At 37.0% G+C, this 13826-nt stretch overlaps 1 protein-coding gene across 4 annotated transcripts in view; it reads left to right on the forward strand.

Moving 5' to 3' along the window:
• Positions 1–12134, forward strand: part of LOC149131544 (LIM domain transcription factor LMO4.2-like) — a 201031-nt gene extending 188897 nt beyond the window's left edge. For all 4 annotated transcript variants that reach the window (XM_089338989.1, XM_089338987.1, XM_089338988.1 and 1 more), the window contains exons 4-5: positions 10417–10495; positions 11791–12134. In XM_089338989.1, coding sequence (XP_089195115.1) covers positions 10417–10491 — 75 coding nt within the window. In that variant the 3' untranslated portion in view covers positions 10492–10495; positions 11791–12134. The remainder of the gene's footprint in view (positions 1–10416; positions 10496–11790) is intronic.
• Positions 12135–13826: the final 1692 nt, after the last annotated feature.

The raw sequence follows: 13826 nt of genomic DNA on the forward strand, positions 1-13826 counted from the left end.
ATTTGACTGAGGACTGGTGAAACCGGATGGCAACACCAGGCTCCAATCTAATTTGGCAGAGTTTCTACAGCTGGATGCCCTTCCTAACGCCAACCACTCAGAGAGTGTAGTATATATATATATATATATATATATACACGTATGTACATATAGATATACATATATGTGTATGTATATATATATATACACACAAACACACAATGGGCTTCTTTCAGTTTTCCTCTATCAAATCCACTCTCAAGGCTTTGGTCAGCTCCAGACATTTGTCCAAGATGACACACACTGGGACTGAACCTGAAATCACGTGTGGATCAGAAACAAGCTTCTTACCACTCAGCCGTGCTTACAAATGCCGTGTGAATATGTCAAATGTGTTGGCTGTCAGTAATTACACATAGATTTCTTTGTGTGCAGACGTATCTATGCATTATGTGTGCATGTGGTTCCACTTATATTTGTTGTTGTGTGCAACCTCATGCATATATATATACATGTTTACATGCAGCTTCAAACGAGACACTCGTTAGTTACATCGTTTAATATGATAATAATGAGCAACGCGTATTCTAGATTAAACAATGTAAGATAATCTTTGCTTTAGCTGATATTGTTGTCTGAGAAATGTACAGATGTTGATCATTCTTCTGGTGAATGACCAAATTCCGACTGAGAGATAACTTTCCGAAAGTTCTTTCTGGCATCGGCATTGTTATCGGTTAATGAGTATCCTTCTTAAGGTTGCATTTCTTTTTTTTTTTTTTTCTTGTTTTGCTTCACCTTTTCCAAAGAATTCTGTCCTTGACACAGCATTAGTAAATCAAAAAATAGCAAGTATTTCTTAAGATTATGCATATAATAATACTTCTTCAGATGAAGAAGTATTGTGTGTGTGTGTATATATATATATATATGTGTGTATTTAGACATTTGTTGTATGTAAGCATAGACTTGTATAAATATACATCTCTCTCTCTATATATAAATATATATATATATATATGTGTGTGTGTGTATGTATATCTGTGTTTGTGTATATATATATATATATAAATAAATATACGTGTGTGTGTGTGTGAGCATAGATTTGTATAAATATACATCTCTATTTATCTTTATTTATATATATATATATATATATATATATATATATATATATATATATATAATGAGAGAGAAGTGAGACAAAGATGTGAATATGTGTAGATATTTCCAGATATCTAGAGACTGATTTTGTTTAGATATGTGTGTATGTTCAGATATATGTATAGATATGTGTTTATATACATTTCTCCCTCCCTCCCTCTCTCTCTCTCTCTATATATATATATGTATATATATATGTATATATGTACATACATACATATATATATATATATGTATATATGTACATACATACATATATATATATATGTATATATGTACATACATACATATATATATGTATGTATATATGTACATACATACATATATATATATATGTGTATATATATATATATATACATACATACATCTTAGAATTTTATTGAATAAATTTACTCAGTAGTATTTCAAGACATTTTTATGTAATTTTGGTAAATAGATCTGTTAAAATGTGATGTCAGTGTTATTTTCATTTTTGCATAATTTAGACAACATTTTATTCACCATACCCTATCTATCTATCAATATATATATAAACAAAAGTAAATGAGTATATGCATATATACGTACAGGTATGTGCATACCGACATCCACCTGTATGTATAGGTGCATAGCTGGGTACAGGACATTGCAAACAAACGTAGACGAGAACACACGAACCACATAGAGAACATTCTACTTCATCAGCTACCCACGTTTTAACACCGGCGTTTCAACGAGCTTCGGGCAGGACGCAACGTTAAAACGGCTCGTCCCATGGATCGCAGATTAAATCTGTATACGCAAATTAAATCTAGCCATGGAGGAATGTAGTGGCGGACAAAAAACAAGACAGGAAAACAAACAGAAAAGGCTTTACGGCCAGACGAGAAAAATTATGTGTGTATGAACGCGATGAGGCACGGAACCGAGAGAGAGAAAGTGGTGGCGTGCGTTACTTGGCGAAAGCCAAGGAAGGAAAGGATTATTGACCGGAAGCATGTGACCATGCCGGTGTAAAGGGAAGAGAGAGAGTGGTAGAGGGAGAAAGAGAGGGAGGAAGTAGAAGAATAGGTGAGCAACGAGAGGAAAAGAGAAAGAGAGGAAATACGAGGGGGAAAAAGAGATACGTAGTAGTAACAGAGGAAGAACAAGAGGGGTAAGGCGAGATACGTAGTAGTACAGAGGAAGAACAAGAGGGGTAAGGCGAGATACGTAGTAGTACAGAGGAAGAACGAGGGGGGGGAAGAAAGGAAAGAGAAAGAGATAGAGTAGCGTCGGAGGATAAGTTTACGAAAACTACTTACAATTTTTGTGAGACGCTGCGTTCAATCATGTAAAAACAAAAGTAAATGAGTATATGCATATATACGTACAGGTATGTGCATACCGACATCCACCTGTATGTATAGGTGCATTGCTGGGTACAGGACATTGCAAACAAACGTAGACGAGAACACACGAACCACATATATATATATATATAATGTACACACTTTTACCTTTTACCTGTTTCAGTCATTTGACTGCAGCCATGCTGAAGCACTGCCTTAAAGGGTTTTAGTTGAAGAAATCGACCTAGGGACTTATTTTTTGTAAGCCTAGTATTTATTCTATTAGTCTATTTTGCCGAACTGCTTAGTTCTGGGGACATAAACACATCAGCATTGGTTGTGAAGCAATGGTGCGAGTATAAACAAAGTCACACATAAATATATATATATATATATATATATATATATATATATATATATTTATATATATATATATATATATATACACACGATGGGCTTCTTTCAATTTCTGTCTACCAAATCCACTCACAAGTCTTTAGTAGGCCTGCGGCTCTAGTAAAAGGCACTTGTTCAAGGTGCCATGCAGTGGGACTGAACTCAGAACCATGTAGTTGGGAAGAAAGCTTCTTACCACACAGCCATACCTGTTTCAGTAGAATGTAGCCATGCTGGGGCCCTGTCTTCCAGGGTTTTCTCACAAACAGTTGACCCTTGTACTTTATTTTTAAGAGATCAGAAATGGGTGAGAGGATGAGTATAGTGTAGATCAAGGGATGAGGGAAGAGTAGGTGACAACTGTAGGAATTGTGTTGGCTTCAGGGATGACCATTGGTACATGTGTTCAGGGAGAGCAGGTAGGTCAGAGATGACCCACAATGCAGAAGAAATGGAATAATTGTGTACATATAATGTGTGTTTGTAGCTTTATATCCATGTATGTTAGTGTTTATATATACACATTCAATATGAGAGAGTGTGTGTGTGTGTGTGTGTGTGTGTAGCTATATATGCATGTATATTTGTGTGCTTATATGTACACATTGTGTGTGTAGCTATATATGCTTGTGTATGTGTATAAGTGTGTTTATGTATGCATATTGGTGTATGTATACAGGTATATTTATCATCATCATCATCATCGTTTAACGTCCGCTTTCCATGCTAGCATGGGTTGGACAATTTGACTGAGGACTGGTGAAACCGGATGGCAACACCAGGCTCCAGTCTGATTTGGCAGAGTTTCTACAGCTGGATGCCCTTCCTAACGCCAACCACTCAGAGAGTGTAGTGGGTGCTTTTACGTGTCACCCGCACGAAAACGGCCACGCTCGAAATGGTGTCTTTTCTGTGCCACCCGCACAAGCCAGTCCAGGGGCACTGGCAACGATCTCGCTCGAAAATCCTACAGGAGCCAGTCAGGCGGTACTGGCAACGGCCACGCTCAAAATGGTGCATCTCATGTGCCACCCGCACAAGAACCAGTCCAGGGGCACTGGCAACGATCTTACTTGGCTTGCCGGGTCTTCTCACGCACAGCACATTTCCAAAGGTCTCGGTTTTATATATATATATATATATACACACACACATGCATATATGTATGTATATAAATATGTTTATATGTAACTATATATACATGTATGTTTGTTTATATATACACATTGTGTGTATTTGTATATAAGTACATAGGTGTGTGTATGTATGTATATAAATATAGATACAACAGTACACTATGTGTGTATTTATATAAATATATAATTATACATGTCTAAGAACATGCTTACATGTGTGTATATGTGTGTGTGTGCATGCATGCATATATTTGTCTCTGTGTGTGTGTGTGTATATGAGTGCATGCATGCATGCGTGTGTGTACTTATCCAAATTGATATTATCTCTTTGTGTTCTCTATAGAAACACACTTGAGGAGGATTTAAGATTCAATAGCTGTTACCATTTCCCATTTGCTCTTCCACTATCTTCATTGTTCTTTCTGCCTATTGTTGAAATCTATTTTAAACATCTGCTTTTTTTCTTTCTCTACGTTTTCCTCGCTAATGTATAAAAAGAATCTGATTTTGTCTACCATTCCTCATTCCTCGGTGGCATCTGTTGTTGTTTATTAATACATCACCTCCTGATGATGAATCTTCGATACATAAACGAATTCCATTTGTATACATGCCTCTACATTTCTTGTTTGTTTTTTTGTTTTCATTTTCGTCTTAGACTTGCATCCTATGAAATCTGTGTGCAAAGTGGTTCGAATAATTACGAGAGATTGCAAGCTAATTCCAGAAAAAAATACTTCAAACAGGATAGAAATATATATATATATATATATATATATATTCGTTTTTTTGTCCTTCTATTCATTTACTTGTTTCATTCGTTTAACTGCAGCCATGCTGGAGCACTGCCTTTAGTTGAAGAAATCAACCCCAAGATTTATTCTTTGTGAGCCTAGTACTTATTTTATCGAACATTTTTGCCTAACAGCTAAATTATGGGGATGTTAACACACCAACATCGGTTGTCAGGCAATGGTGGGGGGGGGACAAACACAGACACATGTGTGTGTGTGTATATATATATATATATATATATATATATACATACATATACATACATCAGTCGCCATGATAGATGGCAGACCACAACGTTCAATTTTTTTCTCAGTGTTTTTCTCCTTATTCTTTCTGTTAAAGAGCGTAGCTCGAAACGTTAAAGACTTTCTCTATTCCTGAGCGTTAAACTAATACATCCTTTTGTTGTTTACACCACCTGTCCTCGTCTGTTGTTGTTTTTTTCGTAAATTCTCCTATATATATATATATATGTATATATATATACGACAGACTCCTTTCAGCTTCCGCCTACCAGTTCCACTCACAAGGGTTTGGTCAGCCCAAAAGACACTTGCCTAAGGTGCCATGCAGTCGGATTGAACCTCAGTTGGGGAACAAGTTTCTTATTACTGTAAGGCATGGCTTCTCATTCCATCCACCAGTTTTGGTGAAGTTACACACCATTAGGCATTGCTTTTCTTCCCCACACTCAACCATTGTATGTCTCAAAGTGTTAGAGCATCAGATAAAGTGCCTTGAATATTCTAGTTCCTCACATTCTGAGTTCAAGTCCTACCGATGTTAGCTTTGCTTTCAACAGTAGAGTTTGGTAAACTAGCAGCAGAATTCTCAGTGTGTTCGATGTGGTACCTTGCAATTTTTGCTCTGGTACTTTATGTTCTTACGTGGCCGATATATGTTGTAGACTTTACACTTTAGCATTTAAGCCATTCATATCCGGCTCAAATATTCTACCTGCTAGGGTCGATGTAATCAACGTACCCCTTCCCCCGAACTTGATGGACTTGTGCCAGAATTTGAACCCTTTGCAAATGTGATGCACATGGCTCAGTGGTTAGAGCGTCAGGCTCACAATCATGAGGTAGTGAGTTCGATTCCTGTACTAGGCTGTGTGCTGTGTTCTTGAGCAAGACACTTTATTCCATGCTGCTTCACTTCACTCAGCTGTAGAAATGAGTTGCAGTGTCACTGGTGCCACGCTGTATCGGCCCCTTTGCCTTTCCCATGGACTACATCAGTGGTGTAGAGAGGGGAGTCTGGTATGCATGGGCAACCGCTGGTCTTCCATAAACAACCTTGTCCAGACTTATTCCTCAGAGGGGAACTTTGTCGGTGCAATCCCACGGTCATTCTTGACCGAAGGGAGTGTATACAGTTACAAATTATTACATAAATGATATTAACCCTATTTTAATCTATATTCTTCTCTGACAACCTGTCTATCCATATATATATATATATATATATATATATATATATACACACACACATTGTGTGTAAATTAAAATTTAAAAAAATTAATGTGAAAATATATTTAAGAAAAACAAAAACAAGAAAACATTCAGGAATGTATAAAAATTTTTTTTAAAAAAAGGACTTTAGTTTCAATTTATGAATATGCACTCAATTTATTTTTCGTGTGTCACAGAAGAGGAAGAAAAAAAACAAAAAAACGAAGCACACTGCAGTTTGTCCCTGACACGTATTTTAATGCAGTTTTGCACTTAACTGCTTTCTAACTGCAATTAATTCATATTTGTAACATCCAGAAACCTCTCAGACCTGTTTTTCTTTTAATGGCTTTTTTTTTCTTTACAGTATTTTTAAAATTATTATTATTATTATTATTATTAATTCTGTTTTCAATATTTCATTCTCCTCCTCCTCCTCCTCCTCCTCGTTTCCCTTGCTGGCTTACCTCTTCTCTACACATCTAAATCTGCCTCCCCCTCTCTCACTCTCTCGCTCTCTCTCTCGCTCTCCTACTTATGACTTCCTTGGCTCCTCAAACTGCCACTCTTATGTCAACCGACCTGCTCCTCCATTTATCATTTTCCCCTCCTCCTGTCTCCCAACCTTTCAATCCTCACTGCATTAGCAATCAATTAGGAAGCTAGTGTGTGTGTGTGTGTATATATATATATATATGTGTGTGTGTATGCGCATGTATATGTACAGACATGTTTATGAACACTCTAACACGCATACACGTACACTCGCTCAACTACACTCATATTCATTTAAATGCTATCATATCCTAATGTAATATAATGTATCACTTGAGCCCCTGGGAGTTTCTGAGGGTTAGAGGCTTAGATCTGGTTACATAATGCTGAGTGGATAACATCCTGTAGATATAGGACCTTGCTTTATCACATGTAATATATTCACCATGACATTCTGATAAATTATTTCTAACATGGTTGTTTGTTCTTTTTTTTTTTTATTTCTTTTGTTTTGTTCTGTAAGGAAGACCATTTATTTGATGGTTTGTTGAGGTATTTATCTTGACCAGTCAATTGATTGGCAAAGATACACTCACCTCCGCTTTATCACATGGTCACTTAAGCTGCTAGAAACAGCAGCCAGATCCCTCTTAAATTACAACTGCCATCCATAACCATCTGGTCTTTTACTCCGATTCAGTGTATCCTAACTCTATATTTTCCAATGTGGTCCTTTCTTATTATTTAGCCCTTGGTCAGCCTTGACCAAGCAGACCAATACTCTTTTACTCTTTTACTTGTTTCAGTCATTTGACTGCGGCCATGCTGGAGCACCGCCTTTAGTCGAGCAAATCGACCCCGAGACTTATTCTTTGTAAGCCTAGTACTTATTCTATCGGTCTCTTTTCGCCGAACCGCTAAATTACGGAGACGTAAACACACCAGCATCGGTTGTCAAGTGATGTTGGGGGGGGGGGGACAAACACAGACACACAAGCATATACACATACATACATACATACATATACATATATACGACAGGCTTCTTTCAGTTTCCGTCTACCAAATCCACTCACAAGGCTTTGGTCGGCCCGAGGCTATAGTAGAAGACACTTGCCCAAGGTGCCACGCAGTGAGACTGAACCCGGAACCATGTGGTTGGTAAGCAAGCTACTTACCACACAGCCACTCCTGCGCCTATATGTTTATATTATTCCACGTTTGACCTTTTATGTTTTGCATTCAAACATAATGTACCTCGGACTACATTATTCAATGTTACCGCTCATTTTTTAAGATGATAGTGGTGGTGGGAGGGAGGGAGGGACGAAAGGATAACGTTGTGGTGGGGGGAGGGGAAAGAATTGGCTGCTAATTGTAGCAAATCAAGCAGCCACATAGAGAGGTTTCCCTTCATTGGCTTGGACATGCTTGGACATTGCTTGTTATTCTTACTATTGTTGACGTTGTCCTCATTGGTCATTTTCATTAATCTGAATCTTTGCTCGCTTTGAGGTTCAATCAAAACGTAGTGGTGGCCACGTGGTGACATAAAAGATATCAATTGGGGGGGAAAAAAAAAAAAAAAAGGTGGCCTGGGAGGGGATGGGGCGTGAGGTCGGTGGCTGAGGCCTGTAATTCAATGATTGCAATCTAACGCATATATATATATATATATATATATATATATATATATATATATACACATTATATACTGATGTACAACTAGCAATCAACGTGAACTCTAATATAGTAATCTTGACAATGTAAGCTTCAAATCTAATTATTTGCATTACAGCATTCCACCAACTGACCGTCCGAGCAACCAGCCAGCCGACTGACGGTGGTGGTGGTGGTGGCTGTGGCGGCGGCGGCGGTGGTGTGTGTGTGTAGGAGGGGTGGTGTGCGCTGGAGCCAGCTTTCATTTTTGATTGATTGAAAGCTATACAAACGATGTGTGTGTGTGTGTGTGTGTGTGTGTGTGTGTGTGTGTGTGTGTGTGTGTGTGTGTGTGTGTGTAGAAGCATGCATGTGTGTTGTGGTTGCTGTGAGGATCATGCTTGGCAGCAGGGGGGGGCTGAGGGGGTTCTCAAGAGGATGGTGATACTGATCAGGTGCTGGTGGTTGTTGTTGTTGTTGTGGTGGTGGTGGTGGTAGTGGTAGTAGTCATAGTAATAAGGGTGGTGGTAGTAATAATAGTAGTGATGATGATAGCGGTAGCAGTTGACAGAATCGCTGCTGCCAATGGCATCAATAGAGGAAAGCTCTGTGTTTTGTATGCAATAATAATTTTAGTGATGATGATGATGATGAAGAGGAAGAGATTAGGGATGTCTTTTGCAAAATGGTGGCACAGTACCACATTAAAGCAATAATACCATATTGGCCTTCTTTTATTCCCTGGTTGCTTTTCACATGGCACCAGCACTACCGAGATCTCTTTCGGTTTGGTTTCCATGACTGGATGCTCTTTTGAATGCTGACCACTTCACAAAGTGTATTGAGTGGTTCTTATGTAGCACCAGAGTAGAGGCGCAATGGCCCAGTGGTTAAGGCAGTGGACTCGCGGTCATAGGATCGTGGTTTCGATTCCTAGACCGGGCGTTGTCAGTGTTTATTGAGAACAAACACCTAAAGCTCCACAAGGTTCCGGCAGGGGATGGTGGCGAACCATGCAGCACTCTTCCACCACAACTTTCTCTCACTTCCTGTTTCTGTCGTGCCTGTAAATCAAAGGGTCAGCCTTGTTACACTGTACCACGCTGAATATCTCCGAGAACTGCGTTAAGGGTACACGTGTCTGTGGAGTGCTCAGCCACTTGCACGTTAATTTCACAAGCAGGCTGTTCAACTGGAACCCTCGACGTCATAAGCGACGGAGTGCCAACAACAACATGTAGCACCAGCACCGATGGGGTTGCCTAATAGCTTGCAATTATTATTATTATTTTATATATCATCATCATCATCGTTTAACATCCGCTTTCCATGCTGGCATGGGTTGGACGATTTGACTGAGGACTGGTGAAACCAGATGGCTACACCAGGCTCCAATCTGATCTGGCAGAGTTTCTACAGCTGGATGCTCTTCCTAACACCAACCACTCCGAGAGTGTAGTGGGTGCTTTTACGTGCTACCGGCACGAGGGCCAGTCACACAAGACAAAGTGGAAGCGAACCCAAGAGAAGTCGCTTTGTGCCAGGTGGGAATTTAACCCTTTTGATACCAACCTGGCTGAATCCACCTCTGGCTCTGTAGTACAAATGTCTTGTTTTCAGTTAAAAGTCCCTGAAAACCTTACCCTACTCTATAATCATGTTTACATTCTAATTTTATGTTCTGGTATGACTCATTCAAGATATTTTATACTTGAATGCCATTCCCGACATTAACCCTTTTTTTTATTTGCTTCTTTTGATGTACTAGAATCTGATGAACATATTCTATAAACCAGGATGAAAGTAAAATGTACACATTGACTAAAATACTCCAAGGTACAAAAGACAAGAGAATAAGGACTAAATGACTGCCACAAATACACTCGCACATTCAAACTTACTCTCTCTCTCCCTTTGCCTGTCTGTCTGTCTATCTCTCACTCTCTCTTTTTCTTTCTCACACACATGCTATGATAATATTTTTTTTTTTTTCCATTCATCAATTTATGCTTTGTTTTTATTTTTCAGATGCTACGAAAAAACACACCTGATAATTTATCATATGAGAATGAGTTTAGAACTATGGAGCTTTGGGGACCCTGAGTAGGTGAGGGCAATCATTTTCACTATCTTTCTCTCCCACATCTATCTCTCTCTGTCCTATCTATTCATCTATCCAGCTATCTACCAATGTATCTATATATATATATATATATATATATATATATATATATATATACTCATCCTCTAATTCCTTATGTACTTTGTACTTCTATATGTAAACCATGTTGGCAAAATAACAGTCTGCCATAGACACCTGTGCTTTGGTTCTTTCTTTCTTTTTCTTTTCTCCCCTTTTTCGTCACTTTTGCTATGAATTAAATTAATGAATTCAACGGGATACACCATCTGCAAGTAGTTGGGTTCAGCATATTATCCTCCATTTTCTAATTGTTACACATATATATATATACATAGCTATCTACCAATATATGTACGTATGTATCTACCTATACATGTATCTGTCTGTCTACCCATATATATATAATTCTATCCTTGTTTCTTTCTCTGTTCCTTTCTGTTGAAGAACGTAGGCTCGAAACGTTAAAGACTTTTTCAATTCCCGAGCATTATACTAATATATCTATTTATTTTCTACACCACCTCTCTCCGTCTTTTTTTGTGAATTCTCCCTATGTATATATATATATATATATATATATATATATATATATATATATATATATATATATATATATATATATATATATATATATATATATATATATATATATATATATATTGTGGAAGCACGTGGCTTAGTGGTTAGGGTGTCAGCCTCATGATCGTAAGATTGTGGTTTCGATTCCTGGGCCAGGTGACGCTTTGTGTTCTTGAGCAAAACACTTTGTTTCACGTTACTCCAGTCCACTCAGCTGGCAAAAATGAGTAATGCTGCAATGGACTGGTGTCCCATCCAGCTGGGGAATATGTACGCCATCAAAACTGGGAAACCGGGCCCATGATCCTGGCTAGGCTTTAAAAGGGCACATTTATTATTATTATTATTTTATATATCATCATCATCATCATCGTTTAACATCCGCTTTCCATGCTAGCTTGGGTTGGATGATTTGACTGAGGACTGGCAAACCAGAAGGCTGTACCAGGCTCCAATCTGATCTGGCAGAGTTTCTACAGCTGGATGCCCTTCCTAACGCCAACCACTTCGAGAGTGAAGTGGGTGCTTTTACGTGCCACTAGCATATCTATTGTTTTGCATGTTGTTTGTTTATCACTTTGATTATCGAATAAGCATTTGTAAGTGTGAACGAGTCAAAGAATAAGATGTATTTTTTTTTAAATTTCATTTCACCTTTTTTTTTGTTTTTATTGTTTCAGGTTTTGCTGAAAACATTGAATGTTTGAAAAAGATGAATGTTTGAAGAGATGTTGCAAAAAGAAAAAAAAACAAACAAACCAGAAAAACCACAGGAAAAAAAAAACAACAGATAAATCATTATTATTATTATTATTATGATTATTGCTATTATTAAAAACATTTTTTTTTCTTTTGTAAAAACAAAACTATATTATCAAGTGAGAGAGGAAAAGTAAAAAAAGAAAAAACAAACCAAACAAACTGAGATCTACATTTGGAGACCCACTCCGAAAATGAAGTTGGGTGAAGAGAAAGAAAAAGACATGCCTGGATAGACACAAAAAACAAAAAGAAAAAAAAACCACTGAACATGTGACCAGCTCTGCCCCACCACCCTGCCCTTACCCTTCTACATTTTTCCTCCCAGATTCAACAGCCTCTCTTTTCCATGTGCTCCTCCTGAAATTGTATATCGCTGCTACTACACCAACAACTGCCCATGTGTTCTTTGTGGGGTATATTATAATTTATATATGCTACATGTGTGGTGGTAGTAGTAGGGATGGAGGCTGATTGCCATGTATACACACATATCCATGTAGCTCCATGTGTTTTCATCATATGTATGTATATATATATATATATATATATATATATAAGTTCCATACGAGTATATGTATTTATTAAACTACACAAACATACTCAATAAACATGTGTAAATGTACATAATATATATATAAGTTTATGTGTGTGTGTGTGTGTGTGTGTGTGTATATATATATATATATATATATATATATATATATATATATATATATATATATATATATATATTTTGAAGAGTTAAATATAAATGTTGGCTGTTGCCTCAGTAGCATATCATGCCAGATTTTGGTTAGCGTAGTATTCCAGAATTCGAATGGAGATTCATATGACTTCAATTGATACTAAAGGGAACACTACGCAATGCTATGGTAAGATCCAGTAGGCTTAAAATAAGTCTCACAGAGTGAATAATAAAATTAATAATTTAAATGAGGAAAGGAGTACCAAAGTGACATTGCAATTGTCCATTTACAGAAACAATTTTGATGTCAGTTTGACTTCACCTTTCCGCATTTAAACTATTACTTTTATACATATACTTATATATATATATATGTATACATACATTCACTCATATAGATCACATGTTAAAAATAATAATCACGTTCAGTTTGAGCTCTCTAAACCAACACTGACGTCACAATGCTCTACAACACAAATAATCAAACATTTTGAAATGATGACAGCATCTTAGATTCATCTATGAATACTACAAAAAATAAAAAGCATTTAACAAAATAACATTATGTATTTGATTAAATAGAATTAATTAAAGGGCATCTGTCAGCAATTATCTACATGCCTGTGTTGATACGCTGTTTAAACTCTGACGAGGGTGTAATAATTAGCTGCAAGACTTATAAAGGTATTTTCTTTATGGTTGAGGTAACAATATAAGTTGTAGCTTTTATCAGGCTTTGCTACTTATCTTTGCTTCTGTTTTCCCTATACATTGTATAGTGTGTATTTGTGTGTGTGTGTGTGTGTATATATGTATATATATATATATATATATATATATATATATGCCAGTGCCTCAGCTGGGTTGCTATCCAATGACTGAGACCGACTAGTAAGATATTTAAAAGTAGTACACCTTACTTATGGGAAGCAAAAGTACTGGGCTGATATGAGCTTATGGTTTCTCTCCTACTCAGTTTCTGATTTTTGGGGGAACATTGTAAAGTATGGAATACGCTGTTGGTATTGTTAAACTCTTTCAAGAACCTAAAATCAAGATTAACCGAAGGAACACATTAAAGAAGTGAAGCATATATATATATATATATATATATATATATATATATATATAGATGTTTATGCAGTCACATACACACACATACACTCATGCAATTACACATACATTCACACAATATTACACACTCACACGCACTCACACAATTACACACATCCTCACTCAAGTGTTATGGTTCTGGGTCTCACCTCTTAA

This window comes from Octopus bimaculoides, chromosome 21, assembly GCF_046866305.1.
Source record: "Octopus bimaculoides isolate indiv1 chromosome 21, ASM4686630v1, whole genome shotgun sequence".
In the NCBI taxonomy this organism is placed as follows: Eukaryota; Metazoa; Mollusca; class Cephalopoda; order Octopoda; family Octopodidae; genus Octopus; species Octopus bimaculoides.